Source organism: Hoplias malabaricus, chromosome 6, assembly GCF_029633855.1.
Source record: "Hoplias malabaricus isolate fHopMal1 chromosome 6, fHopMal1.hap1, whole genome shotgun sequence".
In the NCBI taxonomy this organism is placed as follows: Eukaryota; Metazoa; Chordata; class Actinopteri; order Characiformes; family Erythrinidae; genus Hoplias; species Hoplias malabaricus.
In genome coordinates, this window is record NC_089805.1 from 49,529,444 (window position 1) to 49,552,739 (window position 23,296).

The following is a 23,296-nucleotide window of genomic DNA, read 5'->3' on the forward strand; positions in this document are numbered from 1 at the left end:
GTAGAACTGCCCAGACAAAGGACAGCCCTGCCGTATCCCCCTACTGACAGGAACAGGAATACTCAAACCCCCTCCCGCCTTAATCAGACACGAGGCCCCTGAGTAGAGCAGTTTTACCCAAGACATAAAACCATTCCCAAAACCAAAAGCATGTAGAGTTTCAAAAAGATAATTGTGATCTACACGATCAAATGCTTTTTCCTGGTCCAGGGATAAAAAGCCAAACTCTAAATGAAACATCTTAGCAAAGTCATACAAGTCCCTGATTAAAAACATATTGTCATAGATGCAGCGTCGAGGCACACAGTAAGACTGGTCCTTATGAACAATTGTACTTAAAACATCTTTGAGCCTGTTTGCAATACAGCGGGAGAGTATCTTGTAGTCCGAACATAGCAGTGAAACGGGTCTCCAGTTTTTTAAAAGGCAGAGGTCTCCCTTTTTTGGCATGAGGGATAAAACGGCGCGCTGACAGCTACTTGGGAGCACCTCAGCATCAAGGCCGGCCAGCAGAACCTCGTACAAGTCCCTCCCGAGGATCCCCCAGAAAGCCTTGTAGAAGTCCACCGGCAGACCGTCGATGCCAGGCGCTCTCCCAGATGACAGCTGAGTGACAGCTTCAGTGAGCTCCTCAAACGTCAAAGTCGCATCCAGGTCCTGCTTGTGGTGCTCATCGACTTGAGGGAGATCCTCCAGCAACGTCCTGGAGCACTGCTGATCCCGAGCACCTGCCGTATACAGATCGGAATAAAAGTCTACAGCCAGTCTCCTCACCTCCACTGGGTCTGCCGTGATGGTTCCGTCGGCTTACGTACAGACACCAAAGACTTGTGTGGATGAGAAGACTTCTCTAGATTAAAAAAGAAGGCAGTAGGAGCATCCATGTCCCGCACCGACATGAACCTTGACCGCACCAGAGCTCCCTTTGCCTTCTCCTTTAAAATGTCACTCAGTTCCTGTAACTTCGCTGAGAGATCCAGTGAATTCTGTAGAATCAAGCTGTCATGTATTGTAGAGATGTCCTGTTCCAGTTTACTCACTGCCGCCCTCAGTTTGGAGGTGGAATAGGCGGTGAAGTCCTGACAAAAGTTTTTAATTTGGGCCTTCCCCACTTCCCACCATTGCAGAAGGTTAACAAAGTCACCTTTTTTACAGACCCACTCTCCCCAAAACAGTTTAAAATGATCACAAAATGATTTGTCTGCTAAAAGTGTCTTATTAAAATACCACATTGGGCTGCCATAGGTCTGAGGAGCAACAGAAAAGACCACAGTACATAAATGATGATCAGAGAAAGAGGTGGGCTGAATGGTGGACTGACTGATCATGTTACGAGCACCATCAGAAACATAAAAACGGTCCAAACGGGCCGCATACACACCCCCTTCAAAAACCCTGACCCAGGAGTACTGTCTGACAGAAGGGTGTTTTTCCCTCCAAACATCAACTAAATTAAACGCAGATAAAACCGTGGCCAAAGTCTGAGCGGACTGAGGATGAGGCTCTTCACCGTTCCTGTCGTTAACAAAATCCAGAGTGCAGTTCCAATCCCCTCCCAACACAACAGTGCCGTCTGAAGGTAGGGACTGCAGTAACTGCTCCAGCCTCACAAACAGCTCACCTCTTTCTGCACCTCTGTTTGGGGCATACACATTAATAAAAATAAAAACATGATCACTGAGTCTGGCTTTAACCATGAGAAGTCGTCCAGCTACTACTTCCTCTACAGACAGAACGTCCACTTTAGTGGACTGAGAGAAAATAATAGCAACCCCTGCGCTAACGTTCGAACCGTAGCTAAGAAAACATTCCCCTTTCCACCACAGGCCCCACTCAGAGGCTGAGGTGGAATCACTATGAGTCTCTTGTAAAAAACATATATTTAATTTCTTAAGAGAAAAAAATTCATAAAAAAGGGCTTGTTTATCTTTGTCTCTAAAACCATTAACGTTCAAAGAGCCCACCCTTAGAAAACCCATGATGATAGAAAAGAGAGAGAAACAGTAACAGAGCAGGAAAACAGCAGAAAGATTAAGAGGGACCCTCTTCCTACGTGTTCCGTGTTCAGACATTTTTACGAACGGTACGAGACGCACCAGACTTAGCACCTTTTACTTTCCTGATCGCAGTGATGAGTTATTTTTAAACGAAAACGCTTTTGTTTCGAGAGAATGTCGTAGCCAGTAGTCTTTTGTACCATTAAAACTGAACACACAAACTTGTCCAGGTCAGGGAAAAAATCCTTGACCTCAACAGGTCTGCCCTTAGTAACATCTAAGAACGAGTTTATCTGCTCCACAGAGTACAACATTTCACTTCCAGACTGACTCCCTCCAAAATCAGACACTTCAGACATTCTGTCCTCCTCCATAGCTTCCTCCATAGCCACCTCCATAGCCTCCTCCAGAGACAAGGCTGAACCAGACTGAGATTCACTGATACCTTCTGGTATCAGCACCTGAAAACTACAACCTGCAGTACTCGGTCCAGCCTCTTCAGAGTCACCGCTCACCTGAGCATTAACACCTCCGCTCACCTGAGCTCCTACACTACTGCTCACCTGAGCATTAACACCTCCGCTCACCTGAGCTCCTACACTACTGCTCACCTGAGCATTAACACCTCTGCTTACCTGAGCTCCTACATTACTGCTCACTTGAGCTCCTACACCTCCGCTCACCCGAGCATTAACACCTCTGCTCACCAGATCACCTACACCACCACCCACCTGAGCACTAGACTCAGTGCCTATATCCACACCACAAACAATCTCCATATTCACCTGACCAATAAACTCACCCCCTGTGACTACACCACCTCCCATCCCCACGTTCTCCTGAGAACCAGCTCCACTCCCCAAGTGATCATTCATCTGAACCCCCAAATCCATACCACCACCAGGTCCCAAACTCACCTCTTCACTAGTCTTAACAACAATATCTACCCCATCACCAACTACCTCTACCTCCTGAGCACCAGCCCCCACCTCACTACCTACCCCACTAATAAGGGTGGTAGGCCCTTCACCCTCCTGCCCAGCTGTGGGCTGCTCAGCCTGAACCTGACCATCCCCACTACCTTCAACACTGCCCTCCAACCGCTCACTCACCTCCTGTCCACGACCTGCCTCCGGAGCTAGAGTCCCCTACTGCTCCCGCACTGAAAACATTTCAGACTGTCGGTGGTCGCGTACACGGTGTATGAGTCATTATCATGAATCACACGGAACACGGCGTCGAGTGATTTGTCTGGGCTGTTCAAGAACATAAACACCTGCCTCCTGAAAGACATGACGTGTTTCAGTGCCTCGTTCTTACAGCCCAGAGGAATCATCTTCATTTCACTCGCAAACTTCCCAAAGCGGCTCAGTTCTAGTTTGAGTGACTCATTAGAAACAAAGGGTGGGACGTTGGAGATGGTGACCCTCGACGCCGGCGTGAACAAAGGACACAGCGACACAAAACTCTCCATAACCTCAATCCCACTCTCCACCAGTTCAGCAACCAGCCGCTCCTCCCTCACAAACACCACCACGGCTTTATTCATCCGCGACGCGGAACAGATCTTACTATTCCCGACTTTCCCTCTCACCGCGAGCAGCACATCCTCCACTGTGGCCTGGGCCGGAGGGACGCACCTGAACCCGTTCGCGAGGGAGAGAGACGGCATTACCGCCGGATTATCAATAACTCTAGTGTTTAGAAATAAAGTGTGAAAACTCGGGAAAACCAAACACCAGAGTTAAAAGTAATTATCAAAAAGGAAAAAAAGAGCACAAGCTCAACGTCACACACACCACCGCTCTCACACACTCACAAACACTCCGCCCACTCCCAGCATGCAGAGAGAGAGAGAGAGAGAGTGTGTGTGTGTGAGAGAGAGAGAGAGAGTGTGTGAGAGAGAGTTTGTGTGTGTGTGTGTGTGTGAGAGAGAGAGAGTTTGTGTGTGTGTGTGTGAGAGAGAGAGAGTATGTGTGAGAGAGATAGAGTGTGTGTGTCTGTGTGTGTGAGAGAGAGAGAGAGAGAGTGTGTGTGTGTGAGATAGAAAGAGCGTGTCTGTGTGTGTGTGTGTGAGAGAGAGAGAGTGTGTGTGTGTGTGAGAGAGAAAGTGTGTGAGTGAGTGTGTGTGAGAGAGAAAGAGAGTGTGTGTGTGAGAGAGAGAAAGAGAGTGTGTGTGTGTGAGAGAGTGAGAGTGTGTGAGTGAGTGTGTGTGAGAGAGAGTGAGTGTGTGTTTGAGAGATAGTGTGTGTGTGTTTGTGAGAGAGAGTGTGTGTGTGTGTGAGAGAGAGAGAGTGTGTGTGAGAGAGAGAGAGAGAGTGTGTATGAGTGAGAGAGAGAGTGTGTATGAGAGTGAGAGACAGAGAGAATGAGAGAGAGAGAGAGAGAGAGAGAGAGATAGTGTGTATGAGAGAGAGAGAGTGTGTGTATGAGAGAGAGAGAGTGTGTATGAGAGAGAGAGAGAGTGTGTGTGTATGAGAGAGAGAGAGAGAGAGTGTGTATGAGAGAGAGAGAGAGAATGAATGTATGAGAGTGAGAGAGAGAGTGTGTATGAGAGTGAGAGACAGAGGGAATGAGTGAGAGACAGAGGGAATGAGAGAGAGAGAGACAGAGAGAGAGTGTGTATGAGAGAGAGAGAGTGTGTGTATGAGAGAGAGAGAGTGTGTATGAGAGAGAGAAAGTGTGTGTATGAGAGAGAGAGAGTGTGTATGAGAGAGAGAGAGAGTGTATGAGAGAGAGAGAGAGAGAGAGAGAGAGAGAGAATGAGTGTATGAGAGTGAGAGAGAGAGTGTGTATGAGAGAGTGAGAGTGTGTATGAGAGAGAGACAGAGGGAATGAGAGAGAGAGAGAGAGAGAGAGAGATCAGCAGCAGAAATATGTGCTCTGAATAATTTTAGTATTTTGTTGGTTAAAAGTTAAAGTTTATAGAGAAGAAGAACATTTTTCAAAATGTAAACATTAGGTGACATATCAAACATCTTTTTTCCCTTTGTTGGGGGTGAAAAAGGACTTTAAGAAATAACAGCTACAGCTATCAAACTTGCAAGAATACAAACAACAGGTGCTCTGAAGAACCACAACTACAAAAGAAACACAATCTGAGGACTTCCAAACCCAGGATATATCAAAGACAAGAAAAATTAATAAACTGAAGAAATTTATAGGAGGTAAGCCCTTCATTCTTCTGTTTAAATCAACCGCTCTTGTCTCAGAAGCTAAAGCTAAAGCTAAAGGAGCTCAGTCGGTTGGACATTGATACATTTGAAATGTCAGAGGGGAGGAGCCTCAGCCGCCTGGCCATCAGTTACCCTTCCAGTGTTAGCAGTGACACTGCGAGGAAAACGTTTAAAACTAAAATTCTCAGAGACTCTCCAGAGACTGTAAAAGCAGACTTCATGTTTCTACACGGGGAAGAGGTAAAAACAGACCTGCTGTTTTATACAGACAACCCCAGCGCCTGGCACACAGCCCTCCGCTCCGCTGTGAAGGACCTCAAAATGGCAGCTTTATTTGGACATAACTCCAAAATTCACTATTAACCTCTACAACAACGGTACTGTAATGGTCCAAGGCTCAGAAACAAGACTTCAACAGTTCGAAAAAGACTTTCCTAAACTGAAGGAACTAGCTGAGAGAGAGAAGTCTTCTCTCCTGGTAAAAGCAGCAGAGCAGCAGCCCCATACAGCCCCTCCTACAGCTGCTCCGCCCACGACCCCACTCACGACACTGGCTCCTCACTCAACCACAGCTGCCCTCGCCCCTCCCCCGTCCCCACGCGCAGCCACCAACACACACACACCCAGAGCTGCCCTCGCCCCTCCCCCAACCCCACGCACAGCCAACACCCCACACACACCCAGAGCTGCCCTCGCCCCTCCCCCGACCCCACGCACAGCCAACACCCCACACACACCCAGAGCTGCAGTGTCTGTACAGCGCATCCAGGAGTGCCTCTCCTTGTTAGAGATGGAAATTATAGACTTTAAGGAAAACAAACTACAAGAAAATGACTTGATCCAGCAACTGAGAGATGAGCTGAAAGAGTTTAAAGAGGAAAACAGAACAAAAATAACAAACCTGCAAACGCACCTGACTGAACTAAAAGAACAAAACTTTTTCCTAGAAAAAGAATTAAACACAATAAAAAAACAACTAGATCAGAAGAACACTCCGATCAGTAACCTCCAGCAACACCTAGTCTGCCCAATCACAACAGAGCCATTACTGCCCCACAGCCTATCACCAGGCTCACAACCAGAGAGCACACCTCCAGCTCCACAGATAGGTCAGCCTCCAGCTCAAATCAGCAATAGCCCCTCAGGCAGCCGGCCCAGCAGAACAAGTCAACTATAACCCCAGTCCACCGGCCCCCCAGCCAGCCACTCACCCCGCCCAAGCTAGCTCCAACACCCCACCCACTCAGACAGACAGCCCACTTGACCCAGCCTACTCCAACCCACCAGCCTCACAGCCACTCAGCCCACCAGCCCCAGCCTACTCCAACCCACCAGCCTCACAGCATCAGTCCCAGAGCCTTCCAATCCCAAGCTCTCACAGGAGAGGATCACAGAGAGACCCACACCAGCACAGCCCCCCAAGACTGCAGTTATCATTGATTCCAATGGTAAATTCCTGCACCACAGAAAGATGTTCCCCACTCACAGAGTAGCAGAGTTCTGGTGTCCGACTACAGACAGTGCAATAAAGCTCCTTTGTGAGTCCATGTTGCATGACCCCCAGAACATCATTATTCACACTGGTACAAATGACCTACGAAAAAAAAGAGAAAACATGGCAGACGCCATAAAAAAAGGTCAGAGAAAGCCCATAGAGAATTTCCAGAAGCTGTCATCACGATAGAAAGGATGTTCCTGCAGACTTCATCAACCAGAACATCATCTAACTCTGTGCCACTATCCCAAATGTCAGAGTAGCAGCCCACCCGACTCTGACTGACGATCATCTGTACGATCATGTACATCTTGAGAGTCCCGCCCAGCAGAGCCCCGCCCAGCTGAACACCGCCCAACAGAGCCCCGCCCAGCAGAGTCCCACCCATCTCAAACACACATGAGCAGAGGACTGACAGTACGCCTAACTGGTATCATTCACCCCCACAGACACTCACAAACTCAGAGGTGGTTCAAGGCAGAAAACACCCAGACACCTCAGACATTGGTGAAATACGACAATTGCTTCAACTTATTTGTAAAATACTGATATAAGTAACTCCTCTAATACCATCCTAATGTGAATACATCCTAATGTGACTGTAAATATTGTTCATGGTTTTTGATAGAATTATACTTTGTTTCAATTTGAAATACAGTTCAGTGAATTAATGTAGAATCTGATAATAATTCAATACAATTGTTAATAATACATATTTCTTCATATCAACATTTAATCCTTTTATTCTCATTAATAATACATTTAATAGCAAATTTATAATACATACATTTCACACTTACCTCACTGTTGTTTTCTCTATAAAAAAACACATATTCTTCTAACTATACTTACCTTTTAAACCAACAAACTATAACTGATGAAACCTCTCTCTATGAGCTCCTGGAACATCCAGGGTCTTTATTTTTCTCTCATTGGAAGCAAAACTTCCAATGTTCAAGTTCAAGTTCAAGTTCAAGAAGTTTATTGTCATTTCAGCAGTATACAGTGTTTACAGTACACAGTGAAACGAAATAGCGTTCCTCCAGGACCAAGGTGCTACATAAGACAATACACAACATTAAAGTGTGACTAGTGCAAAGCTAGTGCAACATAAAACAGTGCATACACATTAAAGTCCAAAAGATATGGCTAAGAAAATACAAAACAATGTCCCTACAGTACAATACAATACAATGTAATACAAGACAAGGCAAAAACCATAAGTACGGAGGGGGTGAGTGAGAGAGACACTGCAACTGAATGCAGAGTTTCTTAAGGCAATCGACAATCAGGACATAATTATCCTTCTTGAAACCTGGTGTCGAACAGATGCAGATACTCACTGTCCTTCAGGCTACAGGGAGATCCTTCTACCTTCCTTTAAACACTCGCATGTAAAACACGGCCGAGACTCAGGGGGCGTCATTGTCTGGTTTAAGGAGAGCCTAGTATCTCATCTATCTATGATCAAAAAACAACTCACACATATTTGGCTAAAGTTAAAAAAAAAAATATTAACACTGAAAGGGACCTTTACATATGTGCAGCGTACACACCTCCTGCAGAATCCCCCTTACTACAATAACGAGTTCTTCAACACCCTCCACACAGAGAGCAGCCATTTCCAGGCTCAGGGCAATGTGCTGCTGTGTGGAGACTTGCCAGGACCGGATCAGAACTCGATATTATAGATAACACTGGAAACAACCACATATTCAAGGCCTCCCCACACCTGACCCCCACAGCAACAACACGTACCAATCCTGACCCTGTGGTCAACAAGAACGGAAAGGAGTTAGTGCAGCTGTGTCGAGGCCTGGGCCTGTACATGCTTAACGGTCGGATACGAGGCGACTCTTTAGGTCGGTTCACTTACTGCTCAGCTCTTGGGGCTAGTGTAGTCGACTACGCCATTACTGACATGGACCCCTCCTCCATCAGTGCCTTCACTGTCAGACCACAGCTACCACTATCAGACCACTGCCAAATTAATGTGTTCCTAAAAAGAGTTCACCACTCAGAGAAACCTAAAGAGTCCAGCAAACTAATCCACATTAATCCTGTTTACAAATGGACTCCCAACAGTGCGTCTGAATTCTCCACTGCAACCAGTTCTGCAGAAATCACTAACCTTATTAACTCATACCTAACAACAGAGTTCCAGACTAACCAAGGGGATATTAATCTTCAGGTTCTTCAAGCTGTTTCCCTGAGTCCTGGAACAGGGGGCTTATTTCCCCGATCTACAAGAGTGGAGACAAATATGACCCCAACAACTACGGGGCGTGTGTGTGAGCAGTGACCTGGGGAAGGTGTTCTGCTGTATCATTAACGCCCGGATACAGGCCTTCCTCCCCGAGCACAGCGTCCTGAGTAAGAATCAGATTGGCTTTCTACCAAATCATCGCACGACTGACCACATTTACACCCTACACACCCTCATTGACCAGCACCTCCACCAAAAAAATAACAGGAAAATATTTGCATGTTTCGTTGACTTTAAAAAAGCATTTGATTCTATTTGGCACAGTGGACTGTTCTATCAGATTCTGAAATGTGGTGTAGGGGGTACAGTGTATGACATCATTAAATCCATTTACCTAAACAACAAGTGTGCAGTGAAATTGGGCGACAAAAGAACAGAATACTTCACTCAGGGGCGTGGGGTGAGACAGGGCTGCAGCTTGAGTCCAACTCTGTTCAATATCTACATCAACGAGTTAGCGGTGTTACTGGAACAATCTGCAGCCCCTGGACTGCTCTACGCAGACGACCTGGTGCTGCTGTCCCCCACTGAGCGTGGGCTACAGCCGCAGCTGGACCTGCTGGAGCAGTTCTGTCAGAACTGGGCCCTGACAGTCAATTTGGACAAAACTAAACTTGTAATCTTCCAGAAGAAAGCCAGGTCTCAGAGAAACAGACACCTGTTCACTCTAGGAAACACCGCCCTAGAGCACTCTCTACACTACACCTACCTGGGCCTGACCCTCAGCGCCTCAGGGAGCTTTGATCTGGCAGTGATCGCACTAAAGGAAAAGGCACGAAGGGCCTTCTACACGATCAGAAATCAATTTCTCAAAATAGACCTCCCAGTCAGAATCTGGTGCAAATTTTTTGATAGTGTGATTGCGCCTATTGCGCTGTATGGAAGTGAGGTCTGGGGTCCACTCAGTAAACTCGACTACACTCGATGGGACAAGCATCCCACAGAGGCCCTGCACGCAGAATTCTGCAGAAATATATTAAAAGTTCAGAGAAAAACACCCACAAACGCGTGCAGGGCTGAATTAGGCCGATTTCCATTGATCATCCCACTTCAGAAGAGAGCCCTAAAGTTCTGGCTCCATCTAAAATCTAGTAACTCACACACACTGCAGCACGAAGCACTGAGAACCCAAGAGCTCAGCCCTAAACCCAGTCCCCTCTGTCAGCTGGTTCTGAGACTGACTAACCCTCTAACTCCTAACACACCACAGTCTCAGTCCAGCGCCGCTGACCACAATCCAATCAGACTGACCCCTAACACACCACAGTCTCAGTCCAGCGCCGCTGACCAAAGTCCAATCAGACTGAACCAAATTATTAAACACAGTAAATCAGCCTATCTAGAACACTGGGACAACGACACCAGAACCCAGTCTAGATTAGAGTGCTATCGGACCCTAAACAGACCGTACGAATTGGCAGAGTATCTCTTCACCGTCAGAGATCCACAGCAGAGACAGATCCTGACCCAGTACCGGCTCAGTGACCACAGCCTGGCCGTGGAGAAGGGCAGGTATAAGAAGTCCTGGCCCAGAGAGCGGAGAGTGTGTGGTCACTGCGAGAGCGGTGAGGTCGAGACAGAGCTGCACTTTCTCCTCCACTGCCCAAAATTCACACTCATTCGAGAAAATTGCATCCAAAAACTTAAAAACCTCCAGCCAACTCTGGAGATTCTGACCCAATTAGAATTATTACAGATCTCCCTCGGAGAAGAACACACAGCGCCTCTCGGTGCCACCGCCTGAGAGACAGTGAGCACCAGTCATCACACACTCCCCCTAGCACTCTGAAATCACCCACACGGTGATACCCCCCCGACACACACACACACACACTCCCCTACACACCCACGCAGTGATACCCTCGACAAGATTCTCTGGAGAATCTTTTACACTGAAACTATTGTGGAAATGTGCTTTTATATTTATATTTACAGAAATGGACAGATATAATATATATATAAATCAGTCACAGAGAAGAAAACTCAACTGGAAACAAAACAGAAACATTCTCAGTTGGTTGTTTACATTTAAAAAGAAAAATAAAGAAACAATAAAATGGAATCAGAGAATACAGCCTCAGGACCCTGGCCCCGCCCCTTTCTCTACCTCCCAGAACCTCCTCTGAACACTCCAAGCAGCAGCGTGAACACCCAGAGACTCTGTTTACAGACTTCACCGAGACAGAAAAGCACACCACCACCACCTCCTCTTCTACACCAAGAACACCAGCTCCTGGCCCAGCGCTTTCTGCCAGCGCTACAGTTAAGAACAAAACTGGATCAAATTGAAGAAGCAGTCAATGACAGCTCTCTCTGGGGCTCTATGTCTGGATTTATAAAACTGGGACAGAAACCCCACTGAAAAAATACAATTACAATCTGATATAAACATGCCGGGAGTGCCCAGAAACACCTATAATAACGCCTGTATTAATGCCTGTAATAAAATGCTGTAAGTGCAGGGAAACGCCTGTAATTACACCTGTAATAACATGCTAGGAGTGCAAAGAAACACCTGAAATAACACCTGTAATAACATGCTGGGAGTGCACAGAAACGCCTGTAATTACACCTGAAATAACACCTGTAATAACATGCTGGGAGTGCACAGAAACACCTGTAATAACATGCTGGGAGTGCACAGAAACGCCTGTAATTACACCTGAAATAACACCTGTAATAACATGCTGGGAGTGCACAGAAACGCCTGTAATTACACCTGAAATAAGACCTGTAATAACATGCTGGGAGTGCACAGAAACACCTTAAATAACACCTGTAATAACATGCTGGGAGTGCACAGAAACACCTGAAATTACACCTGAAATAACACCTGTAATAACATGCTGGGAGTGCACAGAAATGCCTGTAATTACACCTGAAATAACACCTGTAATAACATGCTGGGAGTGCACGGAAATGCCTGTAATTACACCTGAAATAACACCTGTAATAACATGCTGGGAGTGCACAGAAACACCTGTAATAACATGCTGGGAGTGCACAGAAACACCTGTAATAACATGCTGGGAGTGCACAGAAACGCCTGTAATTACACCTGAAATAACACCTGTAATAACATGCTGGGGGTGCACAGAAACGCCTGTAATTACACCTGTAATAAAATGATGGGAGTGCACAGAAACATCTGTAATAAAATGCTGGGAGTGCACAGAAATGCCTGTAATTACACCTGAAATAACACCTGTAATAAAATGCTGGGAGTGCACAGAAACACCTGTAATAACATGCTGGGAGTACACAGAAACGCCTGTAATTACACCTGAAATAACACCTGTAATAACCTGCTGGGAGTGCACAGTAATGCCTGTAATAACACCTGTAATAATGCCTGTAATGAAATGCTGGGAGTGCACAGAAACGCCTGTAATTACACCTGAAATAACACCTGTAATAACATGCTGGGAGTGCACAGAAACACCTGTAATTACACCTGAAATAACACCTGTAATAAAATGCTGGGAGTGCACAGAAACACCTGTAATAACATGCTGGGAGTACACAGAAACGCCTGTAATAACACCTGTAATAATGCCTGTAATAAAATGCTGGGAGTGCAGAGAAACGCCTGTAATTACACCTGTAATAAAATACTGGGAGTGCACAGAAACGCCTGTAATTACAACTGAAATAACACCTGTAATAACATGCTGGGAGTGCACAGAAACACCTTAAATAACACCTGGAAAAATGCCTGTAATGAAATGTTGGGAGTGCAGAGAAACGCCTGTAATTACACCTGTAATAACATGCTGGGAGTAAACAGAAACACCTGAAATAACACCTGTAATAACATGCTGGGAGTGCACAGAAACGCCTGTAATTACACCTGAAATAACACCTGTAATAACATGCTGGGAGTGCATAGAAACGCCTGTAATTACACCTGAAATAACACCTGTAATAACCTGCTGGGAGTGCACAGTAATGCCTGTAATAACACCTGTAATAATGCCTGTAATGAAATGCTGGGAGTGCACAGAAACGCCTGTAATTACACCTGAAATAACACCTGTAATAACATGCTGGGAGTGCACAGAAACACCTGTAATTACACCTGAAATAACACCTGTAATAAAATGCTGGGAGTGCACAGAAACACCTGTAATAACATGCTGGGAGTACACAGAAACGCCTGTAATAACACCTGTAATAATGCCTGTAATAAAATGCTGGGAGTGCAGAGAAACGCCTGTAATTACACCTGTAATAAAATACTGGGAGTGCACAGAAACGCCTGTAATTACAACTGAAATAACACCTGTAATAACATGCTGGGAGTGCACAGAAACACCTTAAATAACACCTGGAAAAATGCCTGTAATGAAATGTTGGGAGTGCAGAGAAACGCCTGTAATTACACCTGTAATAACATGCTGGGAGTAAACAGAAACACCTGAAATAACACCTGTAATAACATGCTGGGAGTGCACAGAAACGCCTGTAATTACACCTGAAATAACACCTGTAATAACATGCTGGGAGTGCACAGAAACGCCTGTAATTACACCTGAAATAACACCTGTAATAACATGCTGGGAGTGCATAGAAACGCCTGTAATTACACCTGTAATAAAATGGATTCTCCTCTCCACCACTGGGTTCAGGTGGAGATAGTGAGCAAATCCAATCCAGAGATTTAGGGATCAGTGACACTTTAATTTCATTTCTTCATTTCATTCTCTGCATTTCATCACGTAGAGTGAGTCCTCTCTGAACAATCAGCTTGGAGCCACAAGTGAGCAGTTACTAAAAATGAGCTGCTTCCACGTATCAGCTCCAAACCTGGCCAATGGAAAAGCAGAGATCAGAGCAGAGTCTAGTAGAGTAGTGTAGGGACCCTGCAGTGGAAAAGCACTAATGATGACCTCAGTATTTCCTCTGGAGTCTGAACTATATTTATTTTCCTCTTTAGTCTAGAATCATATGAAGCAGTGTGTCTCTGATTCACAGGAAGCAGAAGAAGCTCTTTCTCACAACTCAGCATTTATTGGCTGTAAAATGTCACTTTTGGAAAAGCCCTCCATCCTTGAGGCTCCTAAAGATGACTGTTTCAGACGATTGTTTTTGGTTTAGTTTTGGTTTAAACTCCTTTTCTCCACTGTAAATGATGTAGATGTGATCTGAGTCAGCGAGCTGGTTATTACCTCCCCCTTTTTATTAAACTCTAAAAGAGCTGCAGTTGAACTGCTACCGATCACTTCACAAAAAATAACGTCTGTAACAAACACATACAGCATCTCTACAACTTTTAAACACTGTGTATGAACTTAAAGGAGCAATCTGTAACTGACACCAAGTGTTTAAAATCTGAACTAGAATAGAGTTTTAAAACAGTGGAGAGAGCTGTCTCCCTCCTTCTCCTCCTCTCTCCTCCTCCACCTCCTCCTCCTCTCCCTCCTCCTCCCGCTCCTCCTCCTTTCCCTCCTCCTCCTCCTCTCTCTCCTCCTCCTCCCCCTCCCCTCCTCCTCCTCTTCTCTCCTCCTCCTCTCTCCTCCTCCTCTCCCTCCTCCTCCTCCTCTCCTTCTTCCTCCTCTCCCTCCTCCTCCTCTCTCCTCCCCCTCCTCCTCCTCTCCCTTCTCCCGCTCCTCCTCCTTTCCCTCCTCCTCCTCCTCTCTCTCCCCTCCTCCTCCTTTCCCTCTCCCTCCTCCTTCTCCTCTCCTTCTCCCTCCTCCTCCTCTCCCTCTCCCTCCTCCTCCTCTTCCTCCTCCTCCTCCTCTCCCTCTCCCTCTCCTCCTCTACCTCTCCCTTCTCCTCTCCCTCCTCCTCCTCTTCCTCCTCCTCCTCTCCTTCCTCCTGCTCCTCCTCCTCCTCCTCTCCCTCCTCCTCTTCTTCCTCCTCTCCCTCCTCCTCCTCCTCCTCCTCTCCCTCCTCCTGCTCCTCCTCCTCTCCCTCCTCCCCCCCCTCTTCCTCCTCTCCCTCCTCCTCCTCCTCCTCTCCTTCCTCCTCTCCCTCCTCCTGCTCCTCCTCCTCTCCCTCCCCCCCCCCTCCTCCTCCTCTTCCTCCTCCTCTCCCTCCTCTTCCTCTTCCTCCTCCTCCTCCTCTCTCTCCTCCTGGACATTTTATGACTGAGTACAGTAAATATCCTACAGACTGCTCCTTTAAGACTTGATGTAGATCTGATTTTATACGAAGGGTAAACAGCTGTGGAGTTTAAACTGAATGTGACTACATTTGATCAAATAGATGTCTCAGTAAAACAGAATGAATCTGAAGTTACATCAACTACACGACTCTGTTAGAAAACAGTTCAGATCACATTTAACTGAACCAGGGAACTGTATTTAAGCTGTGAGCGATATCCAGCCTCTGACCTAAAACACTAGGCTAATGTTCTGGGGCCGTCCACTTGACATTGAACTGACAGCGGCCCGTTCCCTAAAATGACTTTAATGTTCCTGAGGGAAACTGTTCACAGTTCAACAGAGATGTGTTTGGACCTCATTTCTTAGACGTTATTGGTCTGTTCTGGACCAGAGAACTAACTAAATCTGATCTTAAGTTATTCCCATGTTTCCATTTCTCCCACAGAGAAGTTTGAGAGAGAGCCACTGCAGGACTTTCCCTGTTCCACTGGTTACTGAGGGTCTGGAGAGAAATCTCCCGCTAAAATCACAGGAAATATGGAGACGGACAAGTCCTTCACCGGTGCAGACCCCGCTGAGTGAGAAACCCCGTCCAATTCTGAGTTCCTCTGGAAGGAAATGAACCCTGGCCGTGTTTAAGGACCACTTCAGCTTCAAGAGCAAGAAAGGCCCCATCTTTATAGCGCAGTGTGAGCTGTGTTTACCGAGAGAGAAACAGCAGCTTCTAAAAACCCCACATCAAACCTGCGCCTGTAGAGTCTGTACAGAGAGGTTCACTCTTATACCGCCCCCTGTCCGCCGGCGGGTAATAAACCACTCAGTGTTATATCCGTCAGTGTATCTCAGGTGTTACAGCTCCAACATCGACAGAGACCACATTAAAGATTAAACTCTGCCTTTTATATAGAACTCCACTCGATAAATCAGTGTTTCTGCTCCAAATACACCTTTCCAGGAGAGTAATGTAAATGTATTAGTGACAGTGCAGATATTCCGAGTTTTCACTGCTCCATATTTGAGTCAATGTTTACATCATACACCACTGGAACGGACAGACTCTCAGGATCACGAGGATATAAGTCATTATAGTCTACAATGTAGGACTACGGAATTAACCCCGAAACAATACAGTTATCACACACTTCAGATCTTTTTCACAAAAACAAACCCGCGGCGTCTCGAAGCCTCACACAAACAAAGAGAAACACAGACTCTCCTCAGTGTGTCTCCTTCAAAACCAGACCGATCTGAGTCTCTCCGTCAAACCGTTCGGGAGTAATCCTCATGTTGGTGTCAGGAGGACTGACCCAAACAAACAGTCCCCAATAAATAGTACACAACTCCAAATAAGAATTAAAATATGACCCCGTGGAGCTCACACAGCGTCATGGAGCTTAGGCTCTCAGCTTTCAACGACACGTCAATCAAGTCTGTAGACCAATCAGGAGCAGAGTTATGGAGATGGAGGCGGGACAAACACAGACCCCTGCTTCAGAGAAACGCGTATGTTTTCAGCGCCTAACGGACCCAGACCCCGCGAGAGAGACTCTAACGGTTTTATTCAAACAGGGGAGGGTGCCTCGCTCTACAGCCAATCAGAGTGAAGGTCCCGCCTTTTAAAACGTCAGACATTTAAAGGGACACTCTACTCGGTGAGAAACAAGTGTAAACATCAGAAATAAACTCAGTACATCAGAATAAAACACACCATAACTAAGGGTTTTCACTGTTTGGTGAGGGGTCAATGGCCACTTGGTGAGGGACAGGAGACGAGTTTCTCACAGAAAGTAAAAAAAAAACACTACGATGTTGACATTAGGTCTAGACCAGATATACACTGTATTACTGCAGTAAAAGTAATCATTTCCTGATGGAGAGCTTGGGGTCTAAAGAGACACTTGGAGAGGCCACCTGCCCACTGTCTGCTCCAGCTTCAATAACTTCAGATCAGTAGGAGGTATCAACTCCACATTTTACCTGATGAAAGTAGAGTCCTGGAGACACAAGTTTAAAGAGGAAAAAGTAATGGGACCCACAAACTCTTCAGTTTATAGCCACTACTGCCATCAACAAACCCATATCGGTCGATCACTACTGCTAATATCAACAGAGGGTTCCCGTATTCAGCTAGTGGCATGCTGACACAGCTGTTAGCACCTGCTAATATTGAACGAGGATACAAGTCTCTAGCTAGTTGCATGCTAACCCTGCTGCTAATGGCTGCATATATCTTATTGATTGATGGATGGATTGACTGTTACATTTATATAGTGCCTTCCCAAGGACTCTTGACTAAATACCATCTAATAATTTAGAATGATTTGACTCTGAAAACACACCTCAAAAAGTGGCAAATTGTTGGTAAAAAACTTACATATTTTCAACCAGTTTCCTGTTACATATGGATCCTTGAGGACTGCGTGTTTATACCATCGGATTGAAGCTCCTGGGTGCTCTGGGTCTGAAATAAAACTGATCACTTTCTTGCTGGGGTTAATGGTGTTGTACTTTCTGAGTGTGGAATCCAGGACCTTCTTGACACCCTTTGTCTTGTACCAGGGATCTTCCCCTGTTGTGTCCTGTTCAGCCGGGCCACTGGTGGAACCACTCCTGAAGTTCTCAGCGTCCTGTGAGATTTTATTGAGGTATGGTTCCTCATACTTCAGAGAGGTGAATCTGAACACAAGGGCATCAGTAACATCTGGGTCCATGAGGAATGAGTCAAGCTCAGGTCCTGGAGGTTTAATTGTGTAATCTTGTATCTTATTGATGTACTTTATCACAACATCAATCTCAGTGTCCTTTCCATCCAGCCACTGTTTCATTTCTCTTCCACTGAAGCCAGATTTATTCAGGGACATCAGGAGGTCTTTCAGGGTCATTTCCTCCTCAGTTCCCCCTCTGATTTCTGGAATCAGAACTGCCATTTTCTTCAGAAACTCAACAGTGAAAGCCCTCAGACTGCTCTGGAACTGCTCTAGTTTGTCGACAAGGTCTGCAGCCTTTATCCCTTTGCTTTTCTCCAGTAGGTCATTTGTCCTCTTCTCAGCTTGGTGGAAATCATCCATCACCTTCTCCATCACAGACACCAGTGCCTCTGAGATCATTGTCTTTAACTTGGACTCTGTGTTGTTAAACCTGCTCAGTGGGTACAACCAGACCTTCACAGGCACAGCCTTCTCCTCCTTCTCCCCCAGCAGGGTGGGCAGCTCTTTGTACACCTTCACAGCTTCCTCAAATGTAGAAGGGTTCTCTTTTAGATCAAAATCTCCAAAAAACGTGCAGCTGAAGTTCTGCACCTTCTTCTTCTCATCATCATCCATTTTAAGACTTCCATCCCCACTGATCTCCACTGAGGGGATCTTTTTGATCATCACATGTAGGTTTCCTTTGATTTTCTGCTTATCTGAAGCATCACTGGCTGTTTGTTGGAATTCCATGATTGCGTCAGCCCCATAGAGCACCCCAACCACAACATGTGTAGCATCTGTCTCTTCCAATATCTGAGCATTTGGAGAGTGTAGATCAGATATTATGAGCTCTTTATACTCTGTAGACTTATGGTAGCGCAGGGAAACACTGCACTGATGAGTGGAGGATGTACTGCTCTTCAGATAATGGGCCGAACCTCCAGCATTTATCAGCCCACTGTAGAAGCCGAGTTTCACTGAGGCGCTCACTTCTAACAAACTGATCTTCTCACTGAGAGACTCTGATCCTGCTACTTGGAGACTTGTACTGGGCTGTGGTCTGACTACAGTAGCTCTATGAATATCCTCAGTCTTCCAGAGGCTGAATCCTGAAAAGATTGACGGGACAATGTTAGAGCACCTCCTGCAGAGCTAGGCCTGTCATTGTGATCTCATTAAAATAAGTCTTGAGTTCAGTGAATCATCAGCTCCACCATCAGTAGAATATCAATAGTACAATACATCAATCATGTGATATGAATGTGAATCTATTTCATTATTTCTCTTTCTATAAATGTCATAACAGTGTATAACAATAACAATAATAACAGAGAACAGTCTGCTCATGTTGTGGATAGTGCAGAGTTACCCCTGCCATGTCATTCTACTTTTGTGTTTTATTTCTGAGCACACATTCAGAACACACACAGTTATATTTGTACAGACTTTATTCTTCTGCAAAAACTGCTTGCTTTGGGTTCAGTTGTACTGCTCTGAAAATAAAGTTGAGTCTGCACCAAGAAGTGTCAAGTGAGATCAAGTGAGTGAGAGACACTGTAGTAGTTGGTGAACAGTGGAAGTTCAGCACAAACAGAACAGATATTTGTAGCTCATAAACATATAATATATTTTTCTGTGATATTTTCCCCTTCATCTCTGCATGGGTTTCTTACAGGAGCTCTGGTTTTATCTCACAGTCTGAAGACATGCGGTCAGGTGAACTGGAGACACTACAGGGTGGGCCATTTATATGATACACCTTAATAAAATGGGAATGGTTGGTGATATTAACTTCCTGTTTGTGGCACATTAGTTTATGGCAGGGGGGGAAGCTTTTCAAGATGGGTGGTGACCATGGCGGCCATTTTGGATCCAACTCTTGTTTTTTCAATGGGAAGAGGGTCATGTGACACATCAAACTTATTGAGAATTTCACAAGAAAAACAATGGTGTGGTTTTAACGTAACTTTATTCAAGAGAATTTAAAATGCAATTAAAAAAATTCAAAAACAGCTTCACAGAATTCCAGTAAAGATTTGATTTGATTTGTGTTTGTTTTCTTTATTGCTCGAGAAATGCTTCCAAGTTAGAACTAATCAAAGTCTTATAAACTTGCTTTGGCCAACCAAGTTAGATCTGAGATTAGTCACAGATTAGAGATTACAGAACATTAGATATTTTGGTATTCATCCAGAAAGAACGTGATACAGAGTCACTGAATCAGCCGCTCCAAGCATCGACAAACACCAACCAGCCCAGTCTGAGAACTACCAGTGTCTCCAAGGTTACAGGAACTAATCCTTCACTACCAGAACCCCGGTAATGAAACCCCTTTAAGAGCCCAGCAGACAAATCCTGGAGAGGCAGTCCTTTAGGTCCCCCGACCACCAAGAGGACTGACCACCCAGAATCTTCATTTCAGACTCATTTGTAGCCAAACGGCTGTGAAAAGACCCTCCTTTGGTGACTGCAGTAGGTTTAGTCAAAGGTGCTTTTCAGTTTGATGCCAAAACAGTGCATTTTATAAAATATACACTTCTCCTAGTTCTTAGTTATTATTTTCCTGCCAGTAATATTTAATCAACACACACCATATATAAGGGAGGCACGGTGGCGAAACAGGTAGTGTCTCTGTCACACAACTCTAGGGACTTGGAGGTTGTGGGTTCAAGTCCTGCTCCGGGTGACTGTGAGGAGTGTGGTGTGTTCTCCCTGTGTCTGCGTGGGTTTCCTCCGGGTGACTGTCTGTGAGGAGTGTGGTGTGTTCTCTCTCTGTTTGTGTGGGTTTCCTCCAGCTTCTTCGGGTGCCACAGTCCAAAAACACATGTGGGTAGGTGGATTGATGATTCAAAAAGTATCTATAGGTGTGAGTGTGAGTGAGTGTGTGTGGCCCTCTGGAGGACTGGCACCCCGTCCAGGGTGTGTCCCTGCCTTGTGTCCAGTGATTCTGGGTAGGCTCCGGACCCACCGCGACCCTGAACTGGATAAGGGTTATCCCTTATAAATAAATGAACTCTATATATTAATCTCTTTTATATACATTATTAAAGGTCATATGAGGGCTTATGGTGTGCCTTAGCCCAGACTATGTAACTTCATTCATTATCTGTAAACCTTATCCAGTTCAGGGTCGCGAGGATGGGGTCCAGAGCCTACCTGGAATCATTGGGCGCAAGGCGGGAATACACCCTGGAGGGGGCGCCAGTCCTTCACAGGGCAACACAGACACACACACATTCACACCTATGGAAACTCAATCCACCTACCAACGTGTGTTTTTGGACTGTGGGAGGAAACCGGAGCACCCGGAGGAAACCCACGCAGAAACAGGGAGAACACACCACACTCCTCACAGACAGTCACCCGGAGGAAACCCACGCAGACACAGGAAGAACATACCACACTCCTCACAGACAGTCACCCGGAGGAAACCCACACAGACACAGAGAGTACACACCATACTCCTCACAGACAGTCACCCGGAGGAAACCCACGCAGACACAAGGAGAACACACCACACTCCTCACAGACAGTCACCCGGAGGAAACCCACACAGACACAGACACAGAGAGAACACACCACACTCCTCACAGACAGTCACCCGGAGCGGGAATCGAACCCCCACAACCTCCAGGCCCCTGGAGCTGTGTGACTGCGACACCTACCTGCTGCGCCACCATGCCACCCTTCTATATAAGTTTAATAATTAATTTATGTTAAGCATGTTTAGTGTTTATTTAAATAAATAACACCTTTTCATATTGTTCGAGTATGTTATGTGTGGAATTTTGCTCATTCAAGTGTAAAATCCAGGAAAAGACCCTACTTTTAAGCCAAAGTAATAGCAAATTAATTATTAAATAAAATTGTATTTAGTACCCACTCAGCAGATCAATTATAATAAAATAAACCATATGAATAATTAATTAATAAGTGTTCATTGCTGTCTCCTCTACAAAATAGTGAAGAGAACACATTTTTTCATGTTCAAAAATGTGCTGTACCTTTGTGTACAATTTGCTCAGTGCTCACTTTTAGGGACAAAATAAACTTGTTTCATAAACAAAAGTAGTTTTGTCCACAAAGAGATTCAGACTTGATCTGAAAAACATTGTATTTTTAAAAAACACCTCTTAGCTTTAGTAGCACACTCACCAGTCACTTCATTAGGAACACGTTACTAGCACCAGATTGGACCCCCTTTTTCTTTCAGAACTGCCTTAATTCTTCATGGAATAGATTCAACAAGGTTATGAACTTGTGTAGAGGTTTCAGTCAATATTGACGTGGTAGAATCATGCCGTTTCTGCAGATTGTCAGCTGCACATCAATGATGTAAATCTCCTGTTCCACCACATCTCAGAGGTGCTCTATAGGACTGAGAGCTGCTGACTGTGGAGGCCATTTGAGTAAAGTGAACTCGTCATGTTCGAGAAACCAGTTTGAGATGATTTGTGGTTTGTGACATGGTGCAGTATCCTGCTGGAAGTAGCCATCAGAAATGTGTACACTGTGGTCATAAAGAGATGGACATGATCAGCGACAATACTCAGGAAGTCTGTGGTATTTAGACGATGCTCATTTGGTATTAAGGGGCCCAGAGTGTGCCACGAAAATATCCCTCATTACACCACCACCACCATCAGCCTGAACCACTGATAGCATGCTTTCATGTTGTTTATGACAAATTCTGACCCTACCCTCTGAATGTCTCCACAGAAATCAAGACTCCTCAGACCAGGCGATGTTTTCTGATCTTCTCTTGACCAATTTTGTTGAGCCTGTGTGAATTGTAGCCTTATTTGCCTGTTCCTAGCTGGCAGGTGTGGTACCTGGTGTGGTCTTGACCATGTCTACATGCTTAAATTGAGTTGCTTCCAGGTGATTGGCTGACTACAGTTGAACAGGTTTACCTAATGAAGTGCTGGGTGAGTGTACACGCACATGCATACATACACATACATGCATAAACATACCCTCCATTTGTGAGTGCAGTCTGTGTATACGTCTGTCATATTGTGTAGTGAATATCATTTCTACTCTCATGTAAATCTTAGTTGCCCATCATCTCTATATCACATAGTTACGTTATTATAATGATACTGTCTTTAAGAATTACCTCTTGGAACTAAGAGGAAGTAGCTCTCCTGCCAAAGGAACAAAAACACTAACCCACCTTGAGAATTTAATATCAGACAAAGGCTTTGTTCAAGAAACCCACCTCACAGAGTCAGAATCTCAGAAACACACAGTTAAATGGATCGGCCGGACTTATCACTCCACATACAACTCCAAAAATACGGTGTGTCCATCCAAATTAGAAAAACATCCCCAATAAATCTATACTGACTGGCACCGCTGAAAAAACAACCTCACGCTGGTAAATGTTTATTGTTCTCACACATTGACTCCCTGCCTTCTCTCACTCACTTTTCTCAGAAATATCAAAGTCTCTGCAGTCATCTCTCATACTCAGTTTTTAATAGTGTTCTGAATCTACACATAAACCACTCATCCTCAACTCAAAGAAACACCAATAATCATTCTACAACCCTTCTTGGATTA

The 23,296-nt window shown here is 45.3% G+C and overlaps 1 protein-coding gene across 2 annotated transcripts in view; it reads right to left on the bottom strand.

Annotated features, from left to right (window-relative positions):
- The window catches only part of LOC136699525 (stonustoxin subunit beta-like), a 67,153-nt gene that overhangs the window by 23,389 nt on the left and 20,468 nt on the right, over positions 1-23,296 (bottom strand). For both annotated transcript variants that reach the window (XM_066674296.1, XM_066674297.1), the window contains one exon: positions 17,416-18,840. In XM_066674296.1, the coding sequence (XP_066530393.1) occupies positions 17,416-18,840 (1,425 nt within the window). The remainder of the gene's footprint in view (positions 1-17,415; positions 18,841-23,296) is intronic.